The sequence below is a fragment of the Salvelinus sp. IW2-2015 genome, linkage group LG25, assembly GCF_002910315.2.
Source record: "Salvelinus sp. IW2-2015 linkage group LG25, ASM291031v2, whole genome shotgun sequence".
In the NCBI taxonomy this organism is placed as follows: domain Eukaryota; kingdom Metazoa; phylum Chordata; class Actinopteri; order Salmoniformes; family Salmonidae; genus Salvelinus; species Salvelinus sp. IW2-2015.
The window spans coordinates 25,605,018-25,627,054 of NC_036865.1; the positions used below are offsets into that span (position 1 = coordinate 25,605,018).

General features: G+C 42.1%; 1 protein-coding gene and 1 long non-coding RNA gene across 2 annotated transcripts in view; one reads left to right on the plus strand and one right to left on the minus strand.

Annotated features, from left to right (window-relative positions):
• LOC111951770 (uncharacterized) overlaps positions 1-11,709 on the plus strand; it is a 19,665-nt gene extending 7,956 nt beyond the window's left edge. Inside the window, exon 2 of the long non-coding RNA XR_002875645.2 lies at positions 10,924-11,709. This is a non-coding gene — a long non-coding RNA (uncharacterized lncRNA). The remainder of the gene's footprint in view (positions 1-10,923) is intronic.
• LOC111951768 (disks large homolog 5-like) overlaps positions 1-22,037 on the minus strand; it is a 118,152-nt gene that overhangs the window by 65,448 nt on the left and 30,667 nt on the right. Inside the window, exons 5-8 of the mRNA XM_070435000.1 lie at positions 16,544-16,727; positions 15,385-15,644; positions 15,037-15,235; positions 14,713-14,826 (exon numbers count right to left, since the gene is read on the minus strand). Coding sequence (XP_070291101.1) covers positions 14,713-14,826; positions 15,037-15,235; positions 15,385-15,644; positions 16,544-16,727 — 757 coding nt within the window. The remainder of the gene's footprint in view (positions 1-14,712; positions 14,827-15,036; positions 15,236-15,384; positions 15,645-16,543; positions 16,728-22,037) is intronic.

The window sequence follows — 22,037 nt, forward strand, 5'->3', positions numbered from 1 at the left end:
TACGCACCGCTCCCGCGGCATACTACTCGCCAATGTCCAGTCTCTTGACAACAAGGTAGACGAAATCCGAGCAAGGGTTGCCTTCCAGAGAGACCATCAGAGATTGTAATTCTTTGTTTCACGCGGAAACATGGCTCATCGGGATACGTTAAGTCGGTACAGCCACCAGTTTCTTCACGCATCGCGCCGACAGAACAAACCAATCTCATCTAGTGCATAGATAAGAAAGAACCCCGGGGAGATGATAGTCCGCCTATATGATTATATGCAAGTCGTTGGTGATTCATAACGAAAGCACGTACATATCTTCAAATGTCCTGACCTTGTTCACCCACTCTCAACCTAGAGAATGCCTTCTATAGCAAGTCAGTGAAATGCACGATCGGCGCAATCATATCTGCCCAACCAAGAGAATTCTCTTCGATCATTTAAAGCATAAGTCCATGCAGTACATCCACGCTATGAACCCAGTATCCACACGACGACCTGAATAAACAATTCAGAACCAAACTCTGTGACTCAATGTAAACCACTATAATTCCTCGAGGACTGCAGTAATACATGTAGCTGGGCGATTTAAACAAAGTCTATCTAACAACCAATGCTCGAAGAACGAAACCTAGAAATTATTAAATCAGCATATCGAATACGTGACCCGGGGCTGCAAAATCTAGAAATCAAGTGTCATATGATAACATAACATTCTGTCACGCTATATAAAGCACCCTCCCCCTGCCCTGCCTTTCAGAGAACATATGCTACTCCACGGAACTCCATTGAATGACTCCCTGCACCTATAGAAAAAGAAAACTAAAACAGAGCGCGCCGTGCTCAGCCGGATCTGCTCAAACGCTGTACCGAAAACCAATCAAAAGAAGCAGCCAAATAATAACCACGCTTCAAGATTCTTAATCACGAGTGACTATGGGATTATGTTCCGCGATAGCGTCGAGACAAATAAACAATTTAAAAAATTGAATAATAGCTTGATTCGAAATAAGAAGGTGATGCGAGTATTATTAAGCAAGTGATCGGTGATGATGACACCTGTACTCCATCAAAGCTGGTCTTCTATTTACCCACAATTACCAGCCAACACGAGAATAAACCGTGGTGATTGATGGAACAAACAAGACATGCGGAAAAACTGACCAGCGCGAAGCACTTGCTATATGTAACAGATGACAAGAGTGACCAAGAGAAACACATGACACCGAGAATACAAACAGTTGTAGCTAATTCCCTCGCTGCAGCAAAATCAAAACAATCCGCTAACGTTCGAGAATTATAGCGAATCAAGAAGTATAAAAGTAAGCAAAATTCACGAGGACATCAGAGCCACCTATGAGGATGAACAACTTAAAGTCTAGGGATCTACAGGTCAAATCATGACGACTACAAAGGAAGAAATACCAGCAACCCGCCAGTCATGCGGAACCAGAGACCATCCACTAATACCCAACAATTTCTTTGCAATCGCGTTTAAGAGAGACTAACATTGATGAGACCACTGACCGACAAAGCCCGCTAACACCAATAGGACCTAGCAAGGGCTACATCACATCCTCACTGCAGCCAACGGATGTAGTATAGAACATTTATAAAGTGGTTTAACCCTCAGGCAGGCATTGCCAGAGTCCCACGACGACGAAACGTCCTCAGAACAATATGCGGCTAACCGACGACTGGCTGAGTTGATGTCACACGGACATACGTTCAATCAAGTCCAGTATGCCCAAGTCTGACTTGTTCCCACATGAGCTTGCACAGAGGGCCATATACAATTGTTCCTGTTTCCTCAAGAAAACTACTGAAGAAGAGTACTGCAGCTACCACATGAACTGAACCCTTGCCCCGTCTTGCACTTCTACGTGGTCCGTCCTGCAGATACATGAGGTGTTATTCGAAAAGACTAGTTCAAGACCACTAGCCTACTCGCAGTGAACCATCCAAAACTACCTGACAACCTAGGACCGCACGTCCAATTGCGCTACCGCCCCAAAAAGGTCCAGTCAACGACGCCCAATTCACACTGCCCTACACATCAGCTAGGACAAGCAGGATAACCGTATGCCTAAATAGCTGAGAGTTCGACCATTACAGTGTCCAGATAGTAACCACCTACTATGTACCAATCAAACTACATCATTGAAGCTGCGGAACCTCTAGCAGGTCTTCGACCCCAACTCGTGCAACGGAGGTCTCCTAAACAATGTATTAATCAGCCTCACAATAATATTGCAAATAAATCGATTAATACCTAAACAAATGTTATTTTCTGGATTTTTTTCCCTTCATTTTGCTCTGTCATAGTTGAAGTGTACCTATGATGGAAAATTAAGGCTCTCATCTTTTTAAGTGCGGGGAAACAACTGCACAATTGGTGGCTGACTAAATACTTTATTTGCCCCACTGTATATACCTCGTACTCCTACCATACATACTGCATCTGTGCCTTATGCCGTATCGTGCATATCGCTCATTTAATATTTTATGTACGATATCTACCATATTCATTCTTTACACTCTGTGTGTATATAAGGTAGTTGAATAAATTGGATTAAGGTTAAGACAAATCGTACTTTGTTCTATATGAGCTCGCCTGGTCGAGAGAATTAAACAAGCAAGTGCAACTAACGCATCATTCGCCTACGAGCACGCAAAACAATCAATAAATAGATAAACATCTGCTTAAACCTTGATAGCCTATCTGTGAACATAATAACACAATAACAATCTTGATTTAAAGCCGGCTAAATACAGGATTGGCACCGGATTCGAGTCGAAAACCACACCAAGATCGTTCCTAGCCAACAGAGACACATAAGACCTAGATAGATATAACAATTATTTGCATGGTACAAGTTTCTGGCATCTACTAGGTCAAACGATTCAGACAACCGTAAATTGCTTATGAGAATGGCCAAGGAAGACTGATAGCAGTGGATACTTCTAGTGGGTGACATGAATCGACAATCAGCCCCCCAAACGACGCCTATGACTGAAGCAGAATTAAAGAAGCTCTGTAGGAAATCAGTCTGAAAGCAGAAAAATTTGCATAGAGAATAATCGGACAATGACGTACCGAGACCAATAATTAATAGAACCCCACTCTCGTACCGGATCTACAGAACTAGGAATTACAGCTAATACGAAAAAATAGAGAACAACTGACTGAACAACCGATAGAGATTTATACAGATAATAGATAACCATACAACATTTGCAGTATACATGAAATAGTGCTGATCACTATCTATACCTGGCAATTGTCCTCCACATATATGAGCACAACGGCCAAGAGATGAGAGAAACAAGAGAGAAGTAGGTAGGAGAACAATATTTAAAACCCAAGACCAAACCATTATCACATAACGTAATAAAAATACACAAAGTAGAAATTAAGAATAGCTAAGAGAAGATGAAGTGGCTCATTCTCACACACCACAAATTATACCTTAGACACAACTTATAATGAAGAAAGATACAATAGACATATAGAACAAACATGCAGGAAGCTTGTCTACAGTTCAGAAATACCATCAGAATGATAAGTGACAAAAAGAACAATTTAGTGTGGAACGTAGTGCGATACGGCAGCCAGAGTGACCATGCTGACAGTGATTGCCCCACACTATGAACTAACGGAGAGCATATGGATCACACGATACTAATAAAGAAGATAGAGACAGAAGACATACTAGAACAATATCTACGCGATCAGAGCTACACCACCATGTCTTAACCAAGATAACATACTAGACTGCTTCCTCCCAACACTACCACCCACAATATACTAGACACAGACTATAAGAGAATAGAATATAATACAGCTCTGATGGGTTAAATAAGAGTCATCGTTGGAGAAACGCTTACGTTTTCTAATATAACAAAGAAATAAGAGAATACAACATAATAACGTGAAGTAAGAGAAGCTAGAGGATAAGAGAACAGGAATATAGAAGCGACAAAATAAAACCCACACAAGACAATAGACTAGACATAGATAAGAGCAGACACGTTACCTGACTGGAGGAGTCATAAGCCAGGTGGAGCAGGAACGGAGCTCGTAATATAACAAGAACATGGAACAGCGCTGAAAGGAGAAAAACACGAATATATATCAATAGCATACTCACACGACAACTCAACACTCATATAAAATGAACAATACTGGAGAATATTCATATCACATAAGAAGAACATACACATAGATAGAAACAATGCACAAACACAAGAGGATGTAATGGCTAATAACACTAGATAAATAGCATATCCACTCACATGGAACAGCTATGTACTATATATTGAATACGCGGCCCATGGAGAATCTATTACAAGACAAGAAAATATAATTTGGACCAATAAGCAGACCATAACGCACACAGATAAAAATAGAATAGAACTGCACGACACCCCTCCTCACCTAACTAAGATTAGAGAAAATCCCTATAAGATACATAACACCACAAGAAGATACTGCATAAGCAGAGACTAAGCTGCACCAAAAGATGAAGGTTGGAAGTGGATAGAGCTGCGGGATGCACAAACAATACAAAATAACATAATAGAGGATAAGAGAGAGAGATAGAGAAACCACCAATACCTGAACCGCTAACTTACACAAGAGGGTAACACAGATCACACTCTAATTGGACACATTAGTGTGGATAAGATATTTATCCGTATCTCATAGTCGCCCAAGAGCACAATGGACTGGGACACATCCCCTGTGTGCGCTAAAAGAGGCTTGAGGCTGTCCCTGTGAGCTGAACTCTGCCGACGGACAAACGCATCGCTCAAATGAGAAAGAACACCACCAACAAGGACAAATGCGTTAAAAGTACAGACAACGACGGCCCTGCGCACAGCAAGGTACCCTTCAGACATCTACAGCTTGATTACAGATCACGTCCTGACCGCCCGAAAGCCATGTAATAGAGACACAACAACGACTGTGCTTGCGCTCATTCGTTGATACCCACGAACAGTATTTGACATTACTCAGACCAACGTTTTCATGATAGGGTTGCAAAGATCCTACCACTAAGAGGATCTGCACAAAACAAAAATATCTATGAGGCATAATCAGGGATAGAAAGAACAAGATAAAAGAGGCCGTGCGGGAACCACTAGACGTCGTGCTCAGAACAGTGCGCGAATGATGGTAAAAGATTATGTGTAACAGACGCCCACCAGACGAATACGTGACCAAGAAATGAGAAGGTTTGCACTAATCCATATGACATGGCCCAAGCAAACAAGAATAAAAAGTCCAGGGAAAAGTCCCAAAACTCGGAATGACACTGTTGCCATTAACGCACTGCACACACACCAGGGAGGCCTGGGGAGACTAGAGAGAAACTAGATTGATTAGAAAATCCGGGCCAATCCTGTTGCACGCACCAGACAATAGTAAGATATCACCGCAGACGACCCATCCCGCCAGACAATCCACCTGAATAAGCCTTCTACGTTCCGTATGTATTACCACCGAGTCATGCATATTTAGTAGAGGCCATTGACCTCTAAGGTAGTACACAGATGTCGCAACTATCTCCTCCTGATTAAAGTTCAACGGGACGAGGCGTTTACCTTAACGTGAAACTCATGTGAAACGAACAACTCCGCTCGTGCGAACCAGTGACAATTTGTACTTTCAACACTATCGTTTCCTCTTGGACTGTATCAGATTATGAGACTCTACAGTCTGAAAGCCAATATCGCCAGATTGATCCAAGAACTGTACTTGAACATGATCTACAAAGATCACGTACGGTGGCAATTGAAGGTGGTCATGTTAGAGAAGTCCTTTATCAAGCCAGTGGAGAAGGAAGAAGAGATCCCACACTACGCGCGGCAACTGTCAGAACATCAATCTCAAATAGTTAATCTAATGGGGTGACCGCACTAATACAGTGATAAGAGGTGAAGAGCAGGTCAACTTGTTTAAAGGACCTTGGTGAATAAGTTTCACAATATAGCCAATCGAACAATTTAATATTGTCTGTCAGACAACCTCTATTTATTTGGTTTACCTCCTAGTATGAGCAGGAATGTGGTCAGGACATTGTAAGGACAATCATGTACCCTGTCTAATATCATATTTTCGTATAACTTTGTTATGATAATCTGAATATACAAGATTGTAACAGACAGTACAATATGGCCCTTTGTAGGTTTTCATAGGTATAATGCAAGGTGCTATATGTGATATGATGTTTGTTCACTCGTCCTATATATGTTCATTGTTTTTATTTTTCTAAAAGACATTGTTTCCCTTTTTTAAGAAGGCGAGTAGTAAAATGTCTGAAGATAAATACACAACGCAAGAGGAAACGGAGAGGACTTATAATTAGAACATCAATGGAAAGTGTTTTTTCTGTAGTTACGCTGTAGCACGCAAAAATTCTTATTGGCCCTACAAGCCGAGAATGGGCGAATACTGTCTTATTTTGTATAGGATCAAAACACCAGCGCTAGCGGCTGAAGTCTCACAAAGGTAGATGCTGGGTAAAACCTTGTTATGTGGAACAAATCTACTGAGGCCAGGGGAGCATGTTGTATCTAGCCTTCCCAGCGCATGATGAATTCGCTCTTTGAATAAACTCTTTTCGCTGGCCCACTAGAGGTTCCTGCTTTGAGGTTCTGGTTGACTTGAAGAATAACTGATCAACGAAACTGTTGAATGCACACCTTTTGCCTTGAACTAGCTGCTGCACACTCTTCCTACGGCTATCGCTCATTCATATATTTTTATGTACATATTCTTATTCATTCCTTTACGCTTGTGTGTATAAGGTAGTTGATAAAATTGATAGGTTAGATTACTTGTTAGATTTTACTGCATGGTCGGAACTAGAAGCACAAGGATTTCTCTACACTCGCATTAACATCTGCTAACCATGTGTATGTGACAAATAAAATACAATTTGATTTAAACCGGCTGGAATCAGAGTTGTGCAGGTTCCGAGTGAAACAAACAAGATTCGTTCAGCAGAAGAGAAACCTGGTGAATGTTCATTATTGCGGGATTTCTGGTCACTGGCAACGAATGTCGGAAAAGAAACCATGTTCTTATGAGGAATGGCCAGGAGAAGCAGGGTCTGTATGGGGAAAATGGAATCAAGACAACAGCCCCAACGACACTGCTGATGCAGAAATGTAAGAAGCTCTCTGGCTGAGCAGAAGAATTTGCTGGATGATGTGGAGGGAAACTAATAGACCCCCTCTTTCATACCATCTCAGCTGGTGTGCATATGAAAATTTGATGGATTATACGTTTACATAACTTTGCAGTAGATATGGGTGCTGAAGTCACTATCTTATGCAATATGTCCTCAATACACAGGCAAGAAGATGAGAGCAACAGGAGTGGAGGGGAGACATATTAAACAGACCAAACCATTATCAATTTCTATTGATCCAGTGAAAATTGATGCAAGAGTGTGGATGGCTCATTTGAACAACCTATTTTAGGCCTTGACTACATTAAACATTTCTGAAGGAAAGGTGACATGGCAAATTAGACAACTGCAGGGATCTACAGTTCAGAACCATCCTATTTGGACAATGAAAACAATTTAGTGTGGAACGTCTGTAGATGGAGCCAGAGTGCTTGACAGGTGTTGCCCCACCTTGCACAAAACAAAGGAAGCTATGGCGCTCTACAAAGTAGTGGAGGCTCCTAACATCATACAACGTGGCACAACATGTTATCCAGCTACTCTGATGCTTCCTCCAGATACCACATTACTTGAACACGACTGTTGTGAGTTGGTTTTGGATCAGCTCTCGGGATGGGTTTATTCTCAATAGGGGGGGGGCGCTGTTCTCACTTTGTAAAAAATCGTTCCCAAATTAAACTGCCTCGTACTCAATTCTTGCTCGTACAATATGCATATTATTATTATTATTACTATTGGATAGAAAACACTAGTTTCTAAACCATTTGAATTAGATCTGTGAGTAAAACAGAACTCATTTTGCAGCAAACTTCCTGTCAGGAAGTGAGATCTGAAATCGGGGGCTCTGTTCCAGGGTCAGCCCATCAATTTGCATGGAATCTATGGGTTACATGCACTGCATACGCCTTCCACTAGATGTCAGTAGGCAGTGAGAGTTGGAATGGGTGTTACAGCTCTATCTGAGGCCGAACAAGACCTGTTGGAATGACGCGACCACTCTTTCCTTTATTCTGCATGGCGCGAAGGGGACCACTGGATTGCTTTCTGAAAAGCTTTCGTTATAGGCGTTAGATATATCCGGCTCTGATTTTATTTGATATATGTGTTAACATCATCAACTATTATATTAAACCGACTTATATCAGTTTATTCCGATTTTCGGTATTTTCTTTGTTATGCGTTCTGTGAGTTGGACACTTCTGTGCCGCATGGCTAGCGTTTGCTAGCGTTCTACAGATGAAGAGGGCATTCTACAACCAAACAACGATTATTCTGGACAAAGGACCCCTTGTACAAGATTCTGATGGAAGATCATCAAAAGTAGGGACAATTTGATGTTATTTCGTATTTCTGTCAAATGTTTAGACGTATATTCCGCCCAGATTTCGGGCGCTGTCTCGCTATACGTAAGCTGTATGTCGCACTAAAGTTATTTTAAAAATCTAACACAGCGGTTGCATTAAGAACTAGTGTATCTTTCATTTGCTGTCCAACCTGTATTTTTTAGTAAAGTTTATGATTAGTTATTTGATTAGATGATGTGAGTGTCAGAAATATATCCGGATAATTTTGTGCAGTTTGGCTACGTATTCACATTGTTCAACCACGAATTGTACCGCTAAATATGCACATTTTCGAAACAAACCATATATGTATTGTGTAATATGATGTTATAGGACTGTCATCTGATGAAGTTTGAGAAGGTTAGTGAAAAAATTCATATCTTTTGCTGGTTATTCGCTATCGCTAACGTGCTTGAATGAATTCGGTTGTGTGGTTGGCTATTGTAGTAAGCTAATATAATGTCAAATTGTGTTTTCGCTGTAAAACACTTAAAAATCTGAAATATTGGCTGGATTCACAAAATGTTGGTCTTTCATTTGCTGTACACCTTGTATTTTCATATGTTTTATGATGAGTATTTAGGATTCACGTTGTTTCTAGTTATTCTAGCTGCTTTGGTGAGATTTTGTGATTGTGGCTGCAATGTAAACTATGATTTATACCTGAAATATGCACATTTTTCGAACAAAACATATGCTATACAATAAATCTGTTATAAGACTGTCATCTGAAGTTGTTTCTTGGTTAGTGACTATCTTTATTTGGTCGAATTTGTGATAGCTACCTATGCAGTAAAAAAATTGTGAAAATATGCGGTTGGGTCTTTTGCTATCGTGGTTAGCTAATAGAAATACATAGTGTTTTCCCTGTAAAACATTAAAAAAAAATCGGAAATGATGGCTGGATTCACAAGATGTGTATCTTTCATCTGGTGTCTTGGACTTGTGATTTCATGATATTTAGATGCTAGTATTTACTGTGGTGCTAGGCTATGCTAGTCAGCTTTTTTACTGATGAGGGTGCTCCCGAGTCCGGGATGAGTACCAAGTGAGTCAGCCGTTGGAAAACGCTTTCTTATACCCAGATGGTTTAAACATTGTGGAGGGGGGTGTGAGAGAGGCAGGCTGGGCAGTTACTACAACAGACAATGTGATAGTGACAGACCGTTACCTTGCAGGAGCATCAGCACAGGTGGCAGAACTGGTTGCTTTGACAGAAGCATGGAAACAGGCTGAAGGAAAAACAGCTAATATCTACAGACTCAAGGTATGCTTTTGGAAAAATATGGAGTAAGGATTCATATCACTGGGAGCTCCTGTGACGAATGGACCAGAGGTGATGGCCTACTGAATGCTCTCCAGTTACCTGACAAGTTGCAATTTTGAAAATGAAAGCACATGCGAAAAATCTTTACAGACAAGAGTAATGGTAATGATTTGGCTGACAGAGCTGCCAAGGTGGCTGCCAAGAGAACACCTCTGTCACCTAAACTGATTAGGAGATACACCTTGTACATTGCAACACAGAGATATGCAAAGCAGTGCACCAAAAGATGAAGGTTGGGATGGATGGCTGCAGGATGCAAACTCAATCAAGGTGTGTGGAAACACACACCTGACCCTACTTGGTGACACAGATTCACTCTTGGACACATTAGTGTGGACAAGAGAGTTTATCGTTTTGTGGGCAAATGGTGGAATCCTGGTGTGCGTAAAGAGGCTGAGGCTGTTGTGGCGAATTGCAGCATTTGTATGGAAAACACCACCAAAGGACGAGTTAAAGTACAGACACGAGCGCCTGCGCCACAAGGACCCTTCAGACATCTACAGCTTGATTACATCACGCTGCCCAAATGTATAGGACACAAAGATGTGCTGRTCATTGTTGATYGTTTTTCATGATGGGTTGAAGCCTACCCTAAGAGGATCTGCACAACACACAACAAAAATTGATTTGAGAAATCATAGAAAGASAAGTAAAAGAGGCGTGGGGAATAACGTCGTGCCAGGACAGTGGGTGATGGTAAAAAGATATGTAAGACCCATCAGTGCCAAAATGAGAAGGTTTTGCTCATAACTTGGTCAACAGTAAAAGTCCAGGGAAAATCAAAATGGATACATGTTGTCCATTTTGATGACAAAGCGGAGCCTGGAGAATAAAGAACTGATTGATTAGAAATCGGGGGCCAATCTGTTGAAGAAGCATAGTAAGATGATCAGAACCTGATAAGCTTCTATGTTGTATACCACAGTCATCATATTAGGGATATCTAGGTGAAATGTCCAACTTCTTCCTGAAAATCACGACATGCTTTACTTAAGGAAATATGTGAAACAAAACTTTCTCTTGAAACCAGGACATGTTACTTTCACACTTGTTTCCTTTGTTACAGGTTATGAGACTCTACAGTCTGAAGCAATATCCCTTGATCCAGGACTGTACTTGAAATGATACAAGATCACCGGTGAAGTGCTCATTAGAGAAGTCCTTATCAACCAGTGGAACGGAAGAAGAATTCCTCACTACCGGCAGACTGTCAGAACATCATCTCAAATAGTTATCTATGGGGGACTGATATCAGTGTGGAAGAGCAGGTCACTTTTAAAGGACTTGGTGAATAATTACCTTGCCAATCGAACAATTTAATATTGTCTTGTAGACAATTATTTATTTTGTGTTTCCTCCTAGTACAGGATGTGGTAGGAATTGTAAGGGACATCATTACACCTGTTAATACTTATTTTCTATAACTTTGTTTGAAATCTTATTGTAACAGCAAGTACAATATGCCCTTTGTGTTTTATAGAAATGCAAGGTGTAATGTGAATGATTTTGTTACTGCCTATTTGTTCATGTTTTTTATTTTCTAAAAKACATGTTTTTTTTAGGGGGGAGTAAAAATGTTGAAGATAAATACACAACGCAGAGGACGAGAGGACTAGAATTAACAATCAATGGAAAGTGTTTTTTCTGTAGTTACGTGTAGCACATTCTTATTGGTACAACCTGAAATGGRATACTCGTTATTTTGTAATAGGTCAAACACAGGCTAGGGCTGAGTTACAAAGTAGATCTGGTTCCTTTGTTTTGTGGAGAATCACTGAGGCCAGGGGAGCATGTGTATCTACCTCCCCGCATGATGATTCCTCTTTGAATAAACCTCTTTTCCTCCCCCTGATTTGCTTTGGGGTCTGTTATTGAAGAATAACATCAACAACTGTTAGCACCACCTTTTGCCTTGACAGCTYTGCACACTCTTCCYATTCTCTCAACCAGCTTCATGAGGTAGTCACATGGAATGCATTTCAATTAACCGGTGTGCCTTAAGTGAATTTGTGGAATTTCTTTCCTTAACTTCTCTCGGGTAGGGGGCAGCATTTTCACATTTGGATGAAAAGAATACCCAAATTCAACTGCCAGTTACTCATCCCCAGGAGATAAGATATGCATATTATTAGTAGATTGGATAGAAACACTGTAGTTTCTAAACTGTTTGAATCATGTCTGTGTACAAAGAACTTATTTTTGTCTCAACCCCGAGGACAAACATTCAGAATTTTTTTGTTGTTGAGGTCACTGATTTTCATTGGGAACCAGATTCTAAGCGAATTGCTTGCAGTTCCTACGCGGCTTCCACTAGATGTCAACAGTCAGAAATATGTTGAGATTATCCTTTGTGTAATGAAGAAATACGCCATCTTGAAGTCGAGGCACTCCAGGTGTCCTGGACATGCGCTTCAATCAAACAGAAGGCATGCAACATTTTGTTTTAATCCTGTATTGAACACATATCATCCCGTCTCAATTTTATCGATTATTAACGTTAAAAATACCTAAAGTTGTATTACATAAGTAGTTCATTTATTGGCAAAGTTTACAGGTAACTTTGAGATATTTTGTCGTCAGTTTGAGCAAGTTGGAACGTGTTTTTCTGGATTCAAACGCGCAAATAAATTGACATTTTGGATATATTATCAACGGAATTAATCGAACAAAAGGACCATTTGTGATGTTTATGGGACATATTGGAGTGCCAACAACAGAAGCTCGTCAAAGGTAAGGCATGAATTATTTTTTATTTTGCGTTTTGTGTCGTGCCTGCAGGTGTGAAATGTTCTCTCTTGTTTACTATGGTGCTATGCTCAGAAAATAGCATTATGCTTCTGCTGAAAAGCCTATTTGAATTCTGACATGTTGGCTGGATTCACACCCAGTGTAGCTTTTAATTGGGTGTCTTTCATGTGTGATTAAATGAAATTTTGATTTTATAGTAATTTTCATAGAAATTAATTTTAATTTGGCGCTGCTGGCATTTTCTCAGGCTTTTGCCAAGTGATACAGTAGCGTCTTGCTAAATCAGATTTTTGGATATAAATATGAACTTACCGACAAAAAATACATGTATTGTGTAACATGAAGTCCTATGAGTGTCATCTGATGAAGATTTCAAAAGGGTTAGTGATTCATTTTCTCTATTTCTGCATTTTGTTACTGCTCTCTAGCTGGAAAAATGGCTGTCTTTTTCTGTGACTTGGCTCATACCTAACATAATCGTTTGGTGTGCTTTCGTCGTAAAACCTTTTTGAAATCGGACACTTTGGCTGGATTTACAACAAGTGTAGCTTTAAAATGGTGTAAAATACTTGTATGTTTGAGGAATTTAAATTATGGGATTTCTGTTGTTTTGAATTTGGCGCCCTGCAGTTTCACTGGCTGTTGACGAGGTGGGACGCTACCGTCCCACATACCCTAGAGAGGTTAATGCGTTTGAGCCAATCAGTTGTGTTGTGACAAGGTAGGGTTGCTATACAGAATATGGTATTTTACCAAACAGGGCTAAGTCCATATTATGAAAAGAACAGCACAAATAAGCAAAGAGAAACAACAATCCATAATTACTTTAAGACATGAAGGTCAGTCAATCCAGAAAATTTCAAGAACTTTGAAAGTGTAGTCGCAAAAACCATCATGCTCTATGATGAAACTGGCTCTCATGAGTACCGCAACAGGCAAGGAAGACCCAGTGTTACCGCCGCTGCAGAGGAGAAGTTMATTCGCATTACCAGCCTCAGGAATTACAGCCCAAATAAATGCTTCAGAGTTCAAGTAACAGACACATCTCAACATCAACTGTTCAGAGGAGACTGCGTGAATGAGGSCCTCGTGGTCGAATTGCTGCAAAGAAACCACTACTAAAGGCCACCAATAAGAAGAGACTTGCTTGGGCTAAGAAACACAAGCAATGGACATTTGACCGGTGGAAATCTGTCCTTTGGTCTTGTGAGTCCAAATTTTAGATTTTTGGTTCGAACTGCCATGTCTTTGTGAGAAGCAGAGTAGGTGAACGGATGATCTCCGCATGTGTGGTTCCCACCRTGAAGCATGAAGGAGGTGGTGTGATGGTGCTTTGTTGGTGACACTGTCAGTGATTTATTTAGAATTCAAGGCACACTTAACCAGCATGGCTACCATAGCATTCTGCAGCGATACGCCATCTTATCTGGTTTGTGCTTAGTGGGACTATAATGTTTTTCAACAGGACAATGACCTAACACACCTCCAGGCTGTATAAGGGCAATTTGACTAAGAGTGATGGAGTGCTGCATCAGATGACCTGGCCTCCACAATCACCTGACCTCAACCCAATTGAGATGGTTTGCGATGAGTTGGACCGCAGAGTGAAGGAAAAGCAGCCAACAAGTGCTCAGCATATGTGGGAACTCCTTCACGACTGTTGGAAAAGCATTCCTCATGAAGCTGGTTGAGAGAATGCCAACCGTGTGCAAAGCTATCAAGGCAAAGGGTGGCTACTTAGAAGAATCTAAAATATATTTTGATTTGTGTAACACTTTTTGGGTTACTATATGATTCTGTGTTATTTCATAGTTTTGATGTCTTCACTATTATTCGACAATATCGAAAATAGTGCAAATAAAGAAAAACCATTGAATGAGTAGGTGTGTCCAAACCTGACTGGTACTGTATATTCATTGATTAACCTATTGATGATTAACTGTCAGAGACGCAATATCCTCTCTGGATACCCTCCTCTTGGATTAGTTGTTTTGACTGTCTAGCAATAAACTTATCGATAGATTGATTAAATAATAGATTAACCTCACAGAAGAGGTGTTTGATTTGGTTGGTGGACTGATTGATTCCATTCTAAATTGATCTGAACCTGTCTGAGAGCCTCCGTCTCCTCGCTGGCCACCATCCTTTCAGAAGAGGTGTTTTTGATGCGGGCCTCTGCAGCYTCCAGCGCCGTCTGCAGCTTTTCCAGCTCCTTGATCACCTGTTCCACAGAATTTAATAAACCACTTTATATTTTAGTATTACAATTTTATTATAGTATTTTTATAAAATAATAATGGGCTGAATTCCTGGACAAAAGAAGCATACTCAATGGTGATTATACATTGAAAGTAGTTTCTTAGTCCAGGACTAGGAATAATSTGTGTCTGGGAAACTGGGCTTTAAAGTAAGAAATGTATTTCTCTCTGACCTGGTCCCTCTCACTCATGATGAGCCTATACTCGTTGAACACAGAGTCTCTCTCCTCCTTGTACTTCTCACAGTCCTTTACTGCCTTCAGCTGGAAGTTCTTACAGCGCATCACCTCCGACTGCAGCCGCTCCATCTCCCTCTGCAGCACCTTGTTCTGGGCTGAAGACTTGTCCAGCTCCTGTTGTACAGAGTCAAACCTGGGGAGAGAAGGAGAGGTGTGTAAATTTGTAAGTCGCTCTGGATAAGAGCGTCAGCTAAATGACTTAAATGTAAATGTAGTGCTGTATAGGTGTTTGAGTGTATAGACTATTCTCGTGGATTGTGCAGTGTGTGTGTGTGTGTTTACCTCCTCATGGACGTAGAGCAATGTTGTTGGTAGTGTATGGCCTTGTCTCGTTGTTTCAGCAACGTGTCCATCTGTTTCTGTAGTCGTCGGTTCTCTTCCTCCGCCTGCTCCAGCCTGCTCAGGTCCGTGTTGTGATTGGCAACTTTCTCACCGTAGCGTTTGCTCAGCGAATCGTATTCCTTCCTCACCCCCTCCAGCTTGTCCATGGCTGTGTCGTATAGCTTGTTGAGAACCTCTGAGGAACCGTTCTCTCTCATCACCTGGAGGTAGGACACRGTCATCCAGCTGATGATTTTATAACTATACATACAGTTCATGTACAGTTCCCATCTCTGTGTGAAACTATGAATTTAACATGTTTATTATATACAGTTGACACATAAAAAAAAAACGTTGGTTTATTAAAATATATGCATTTCTTCAGATTGATAGTGTGTGGTAATGTTATTGTTCTAAACCACCAAACCACAAGGAAACATTAACAAGCCAGAATGAGCATGGATTCATTTTTACACCAGTTAATCAGCAGAGGGCGACATTGAGGAGATGCAGTATGGATTATTCAAGACCATTAGGCTGCGTTTATACAGGCAGCCCAATTCTCATATTTTGCCAGATTATTGGCAAAGGATCTATTAATAATTAGGCAAAATATCAAAATTGGACTGCCTGTGTAAACGCAGCCTTAGATAGTTACACCATACTAACTAGGTTTCACTTTTGCCGGCCTGTAAAATCACCTGTTCATCATTAAAATGCAATAACCTCCAGGCTTGCTGAACTCTKTGGTAATTAGTGTGGGAGCAGGTCAGACCCCAGGGCAGTATTGATCCAGACATCACAGCATGTATAGGTATGTCTGTGGCCTTACAGGAGATGGAGACCTATATGCTGCTTAGTTCAAACACCTCCCCTGACCTTACAGATCTCTGAACACAGGACCATGACTAGGTACGGGGGGGGGTATGTGTCTACACACCCTTTACATGAGCCATTGACATTGTCCTCAAACACTGCCCTTTACAGAAGCGCTCCGTATGCAKCTCCAAGCAGTGTGTGTCTCCTGTCCACCGCAGTAGTCTACTCCCAGGATGTGTGGAAGCACGGCAGCCAAGTATAGGTCACAGCAACCTTGTGTGGATGTGTGTGTGTGTGGTACCTCTTGCTGCTGCAGCCTCATGTCAGCCACCTCCTTCTGGTCGTCACTGTGCAGCCTGTGGAGCTCCTCACAGCTCTGCTTCAGGTGGTTGTGTTCCCTGACCAGCTGAGCGTGGTCTCTCCTCAACACCTCCAGCTCCTCCTTCAGCTGAGACTGGTCTCCGAACACACGGCTGTGGAGCATACTGGAGACAGAGAGGTCAAAACTGGGGGAGGGGAAGACACTGATGGCACATCCCTTAACACGGTCCGAATAGAGATTCTCCAKGATCACATGGTAGTCAGACTAACACCAAACTGTCCTCCTGACTACAGAGTCTGGCTGCTTGGTGTTGTAGGCATGGAGTCGATAATAAAGGCAGCTCTACTGTTTTAAAGTTTGGTTCTCCTCTGTCTCTCACAAAAATCCCTCATGGACAACCCCACACAGAGCTCCCGAGCGCCGCCCCCTTCCCAYAACACTGTTGGATTTTCAAATCTAAACAACGTGAAGTCTCAATCCCCCAGGAAATTAAAAAGAAAACATTGGAGAGAACCAATCAAAGCTCAGCCCATTATTGCGCCAATACTGTTACATAGCTGATGCTGGCTACATAGCTGATGCGTCCTGGAGTGATCGGTTATCACGGTCCTCCACTTTGTTTATCTGTCGGCCCTAGCCCCAAACACAGGCCCTGTGTGTAGTTAACCGACCCTCTCTGCCCATTCATCGCCATTTTACATGTTGTTGTTGACTTAGCTGATTAGCTGTTGTTGACTTAGCTAGCTCTCCCAATCAACACCTGTGATTGCTTTATGTCTCTCTCAAATATCAATATGCCTTGTATACTGTTGTTTAGGATAATTATCATTGTTTTAGTTTACTGCGGAGCCCCTAGTCCCACTGTACATGCCTTAGATACCTCCTTTGTCCCACCTCCCACACATGCGGTGACCTCACCCAGTATAAAACAGCGTGTCCAGCAATGCAACCTCTCTTATCATCACTCAGTGCCTGGGCTTACCTCCACTGTACCCGCACCCCACCATTGCCCTGAATCTATTCTACCACGCCCAGAAATCTGCTCCTTTTATTCTGTCACCAACGCACCAGACGACCAGTTTTGCAAGCCTTTAGCCGTACCCTCATCCTACTCCTCCTCTGTTCCTCGGGTGATGTGGAGGCTAACCCAGGCCCTGCGTGTCCCCAGGCGCTCTCATTTGTTGACTTCTGTAATCGAAATAGCCTTGGTTTCATGCATGTTAACATCAGAAGCCTCCTCCCTAAGTTTGTTTTACTCACTGCTTTAGCACACTCCACCAACCCCGATGTTCTAGCCGTGTCTGAATCCTGGCTTAGGAAGGCCACCAAAAATTCTGAGATTTCCATACCCAACTACAACATTTTCCATCAAGATAGAACTGCCAAAGGGGGAGGAGTTGCAATCTACTGCAAAGATAGCTTGCAAAGTTCTGTCATACTTTCCAGGTCTATGCCCAAACAGTTCGAGCTTCTATTTTTTTTTATTAATCTCTCCAGAAAAAAGTCTCACTGTTGCCGCTTGCTATAGACCCCCCTCAGCTGCCAGCTGTGCCCTGGACACCATATGTGAATTGATTGCCCCCCATCTATCTTCAGAGTTCGTTCTGTTTGGTGACAAACTGGGATATGCTTAACACCCCAGCAGTCCTACAATCTTAGCTAGATGCCCTCAATCTCACACAAATKATCAAGGAAACCACCAGGTACAACCCTAAATCCGAAAACATGGGCACCCTCATAGATATTATCCTGACCAACTTGCCCTCCAAATACACCTCYGCTGTTTTCAATCAGGATCTCAGCGATCACTGCCTCATTGCCTGCATCCGCTATGGGTCCGCGGTCAAACGACCACCCCTCATCACTGTCAAACACTCCCTAAAACACTTCTGCGAGCAGGCCTTTCTAATCAACCTGACCTGGGTATTCTGGAAGGATATTGACCTCATCCCGTCAGTCGAGGATGCYTGGTCGTTCTTTGAAAGTAATTTCCTTACCATCTTAAATAAGCATGCCCCTTTAAAAAAAATGTAGAACTAAGAACAGATATAGCCCTTGGTTCACTCCTGACCTGACTGCCCTTGACCAGCACAAAAACATCCTGTGGCGGACTGCAATTGCATCGAATAGTCCCCGCGATATGCAACTGTTCAGGGAAGTCAGGAACCAATATACACAGTCAATCAGGAAAGCAAAGGCTAGCTTTTTCAAACAGAAATTTGCATCCTGTAGCACTAACTCCAAAAAGCTTTGGGACACTAAAGTCCATGGAGAACAAGAGCACCTCCTCCCAGCTGCCCACTGCACTGAGGCTAGGCGACATGGTCACCACCGATAAATCCATGATAATAGAACATTTCAATAAGCATTTCTCTACGRCTGGCCATGCTTTCTCCTGGCTACCCCAACTCCGGCCAACAGCTCCGCACCCCTCGCAGCTACTTGCCCGAGCCTCCCCAGCTTCTCCTTCACCCAAATCCAAAACCTGGACCCATACAAATCAGCTGGGCTAGACAATCTGGACCCTCTCTTTCTAAAATGATCTGCCGCCATTGTTGCAACCCCTATTACCAGTCTGTTCAAACTCTCATTTCGTCCGAGATCCCTAAAGATTGGAAAGCTGCCGCAGTCATCCCCATCTTCCCCTTTACAGACCTATATCCATCCTGCCCTGCCTTTCTAAAGTCTTTGAAAGTCAAGTTAATAAACAGATCACTGAGCATTTCAAATCCCACCGTACCTTCTCCGCTGTGCAATCCGGTTTCCGAGCTGGTCACGAGTGCACCTCAGCCACGCTCAAGGTACTAAACGATATCATAACCGCCATCGCTAAAAGACAGTACTGTGCAGCCGTCTTCATCGACTTGGCCAAGGCTTTCGACTCTGTCAATCACCGTATTCTTATTGGCAGACTCAATAGCCTTGGTTTCTCAAATGACTGCCTCGGCTGGTTCACCTACTACTTCGCAGATAGAGTTCAGTGTGTAAAATCGGAGGGCCTGTTGTCCGGACCTCTGGCAGTCTCTATGGGGGTACGACAGGGTTCAATTCTCGGGCTTACTCTCTTCTCTGTATATATCAACGATGTCGCTCTTGCTGGGGGTGATTCCCTGATCCACCTCTACACAGACGACACCATTCTGTTAACATCTGGCCCTTCTTTGACACTGTTAACTAACCTCCAAACGAGCTTCAATGCCATACAACACTCCTTCCGTGGCCTCCAACTGCTCTTAAACGCTAGCAAAAACAAATGCATGCTATTCAACCGTTCGCTGCCCGCACCCGCCCGCCCGACTAGCATCACTACTCTGGATGGTTCTGACCAAGAATATGTGGACAAATACCTAGGTGTCTGGCTAGACTGTAAACTCTCCTTCCAGACTCATATCAAACATCTCCAATCCAAAATCAAATCAAGAATCGGCTTCCTATTTCGCAACAAAGCATCTTTCACTCAACTGCCAAACATACCCTAGTAAAACTGACTATCCTACCGATCCTCACTTCGCGATGTCATCTACAAAATAGCTTCCAATACTCTACTCAGCAAATTGGATGCAGTCTATCACAGTGCCATCCCGTATGCTCGCGTCGGCTGGCCCTCGCTACATATTCGTCGCCAGACCCACTGGCTCCAGGTCATCTAAGTCTATGCTAGGTAAAGCTCCGCCTTATCTCAGCTCACTGGTCATGATAACAACACCCACCGTAGCACGCGCTCCAGCAGGTATATCTCACTGGTCATCCCAAAGCCAACACCTGCTGTTGGCCTGCTTGGCCGCCTTTCCTTCCAGTTCTCTGCTGCCAGTGACTGGAACAAATTGCAAAAATTGCTGAAGCTGGAGACTTACATTTCCCTCACTAACTTTAAACATCAGCTATCTGAGCAGCTAACCGATCGCTGCAGCTGTACATAGTCCATCTGTAAATAGCCCACCCAATCTACCTACCTCATCCCCATATTGTTTTTATTTACTTTGCTGCTCTTTTGCACACCAGTATCACTACTTACACACCATCATCTGCTCATCTATCACTCCAGTGTTAATCTGCTAAATTCTAATTATTTGCTACTATGGCCTATTTATTGCTATACCTCCTCATGCCATTTGCAGACACTGTATATAGACTTTCTTTTTTCTATTGTGTTGACTGTACGCTTGTTTATTCCATGGGTAACTGTTGTTGTTTCTGTCGCACTGCTTTGCTTTATCTTGGCCAGGTCGCAGTTGTAAATGAGAACTTGTTCTCAACTAGCCTACCTGGTTAAATAAAGGTGAAATAAAAATAAATAAAAACACCAGATGCCTGTCCAGGGCCCGCTTCCCAAAAGCCTCAAGGCTAAGTTCATCGTTAGAACCTTCGGAAGAGCATCTGTACATTTCCGAGCCGTTTCCCAGAACCATTTTTATWAACGGTGGACTTGAAATCGCTCGTAATGTAACACCTGCCTCAGAGCACTCTTACAACAGCTCAGTGTGTCGTTAGATCACTGTCACTTTACACACAGAAGACCTCAGCTAGACAAATAATGAAATTGTCTCTGACAGCCAAAAACATCATAGTTGAATATAAATAGAATAACAAGCGAAGCAAGAAATAAAAACTGAGATAACAAAATTATATAATAGTTTGATTATTAGGCTAAAGATTGACATCACTTTCATGTATGTGCAATCGATAGACCTACCTAGTACTAAGACATTAGATATATTGAAGCGGCTCAGATGTAACCTAACGTATTTCCCTGTAGCCTAACCAATAACCTAAAGGTCAACATAWTAGGTCTATGGCAACGTCACTTCACTTGCTACCTCATGCGTCATTATTTAAATTGTAGAATATYTATAAGTCTACTTGAAGCTCAATTCCTGCCATCCATTAGCATACAATGATTTGTTGAATAATTTGAAGAACCATTGTCATCATATTCTATTTTTGTCACGTTGACATTTTCTAATGAGGGAACGAGGGACTTTGGCTTTATTCATTCATTCTTGCTCACACAAACACACACCTTTTAAATTATAGTTCAGGATTTTGGCAACGAAGCCCTTTATCTACTTCCCCAGAGTCAGATGAACTCATGGATAGCATTTTTATGTCTCTGTACCCAGTATGAAGGAAGCTAGAGGTAAACTCAACAAAAAAAGAAACGTCCCTTTTTCAGGACCCTGTCTTTCAAAGACAATTGGTACAAATCCAAATAACTTCACAGATCTTCATTGTAAAGGGTTTAAACACCGTTTCCCATGCTTGTGCAATGAACCATAAACAATTAATGAACATGCACCTGTGGAATGGTCGTTAAGACAGCTTACAGACGGTAGGAAATTAAGGTCACAGTTATGAAAACTTAGGACACTAAAGAGGTGTTTCTACTGACTCTGAAAAACACMAAAAGAAAGATGCCCAGGGTCCCTGCTCATCTGTGTGAATGTGCCTTAGGCATGCTGCAAGGAGGCATGAG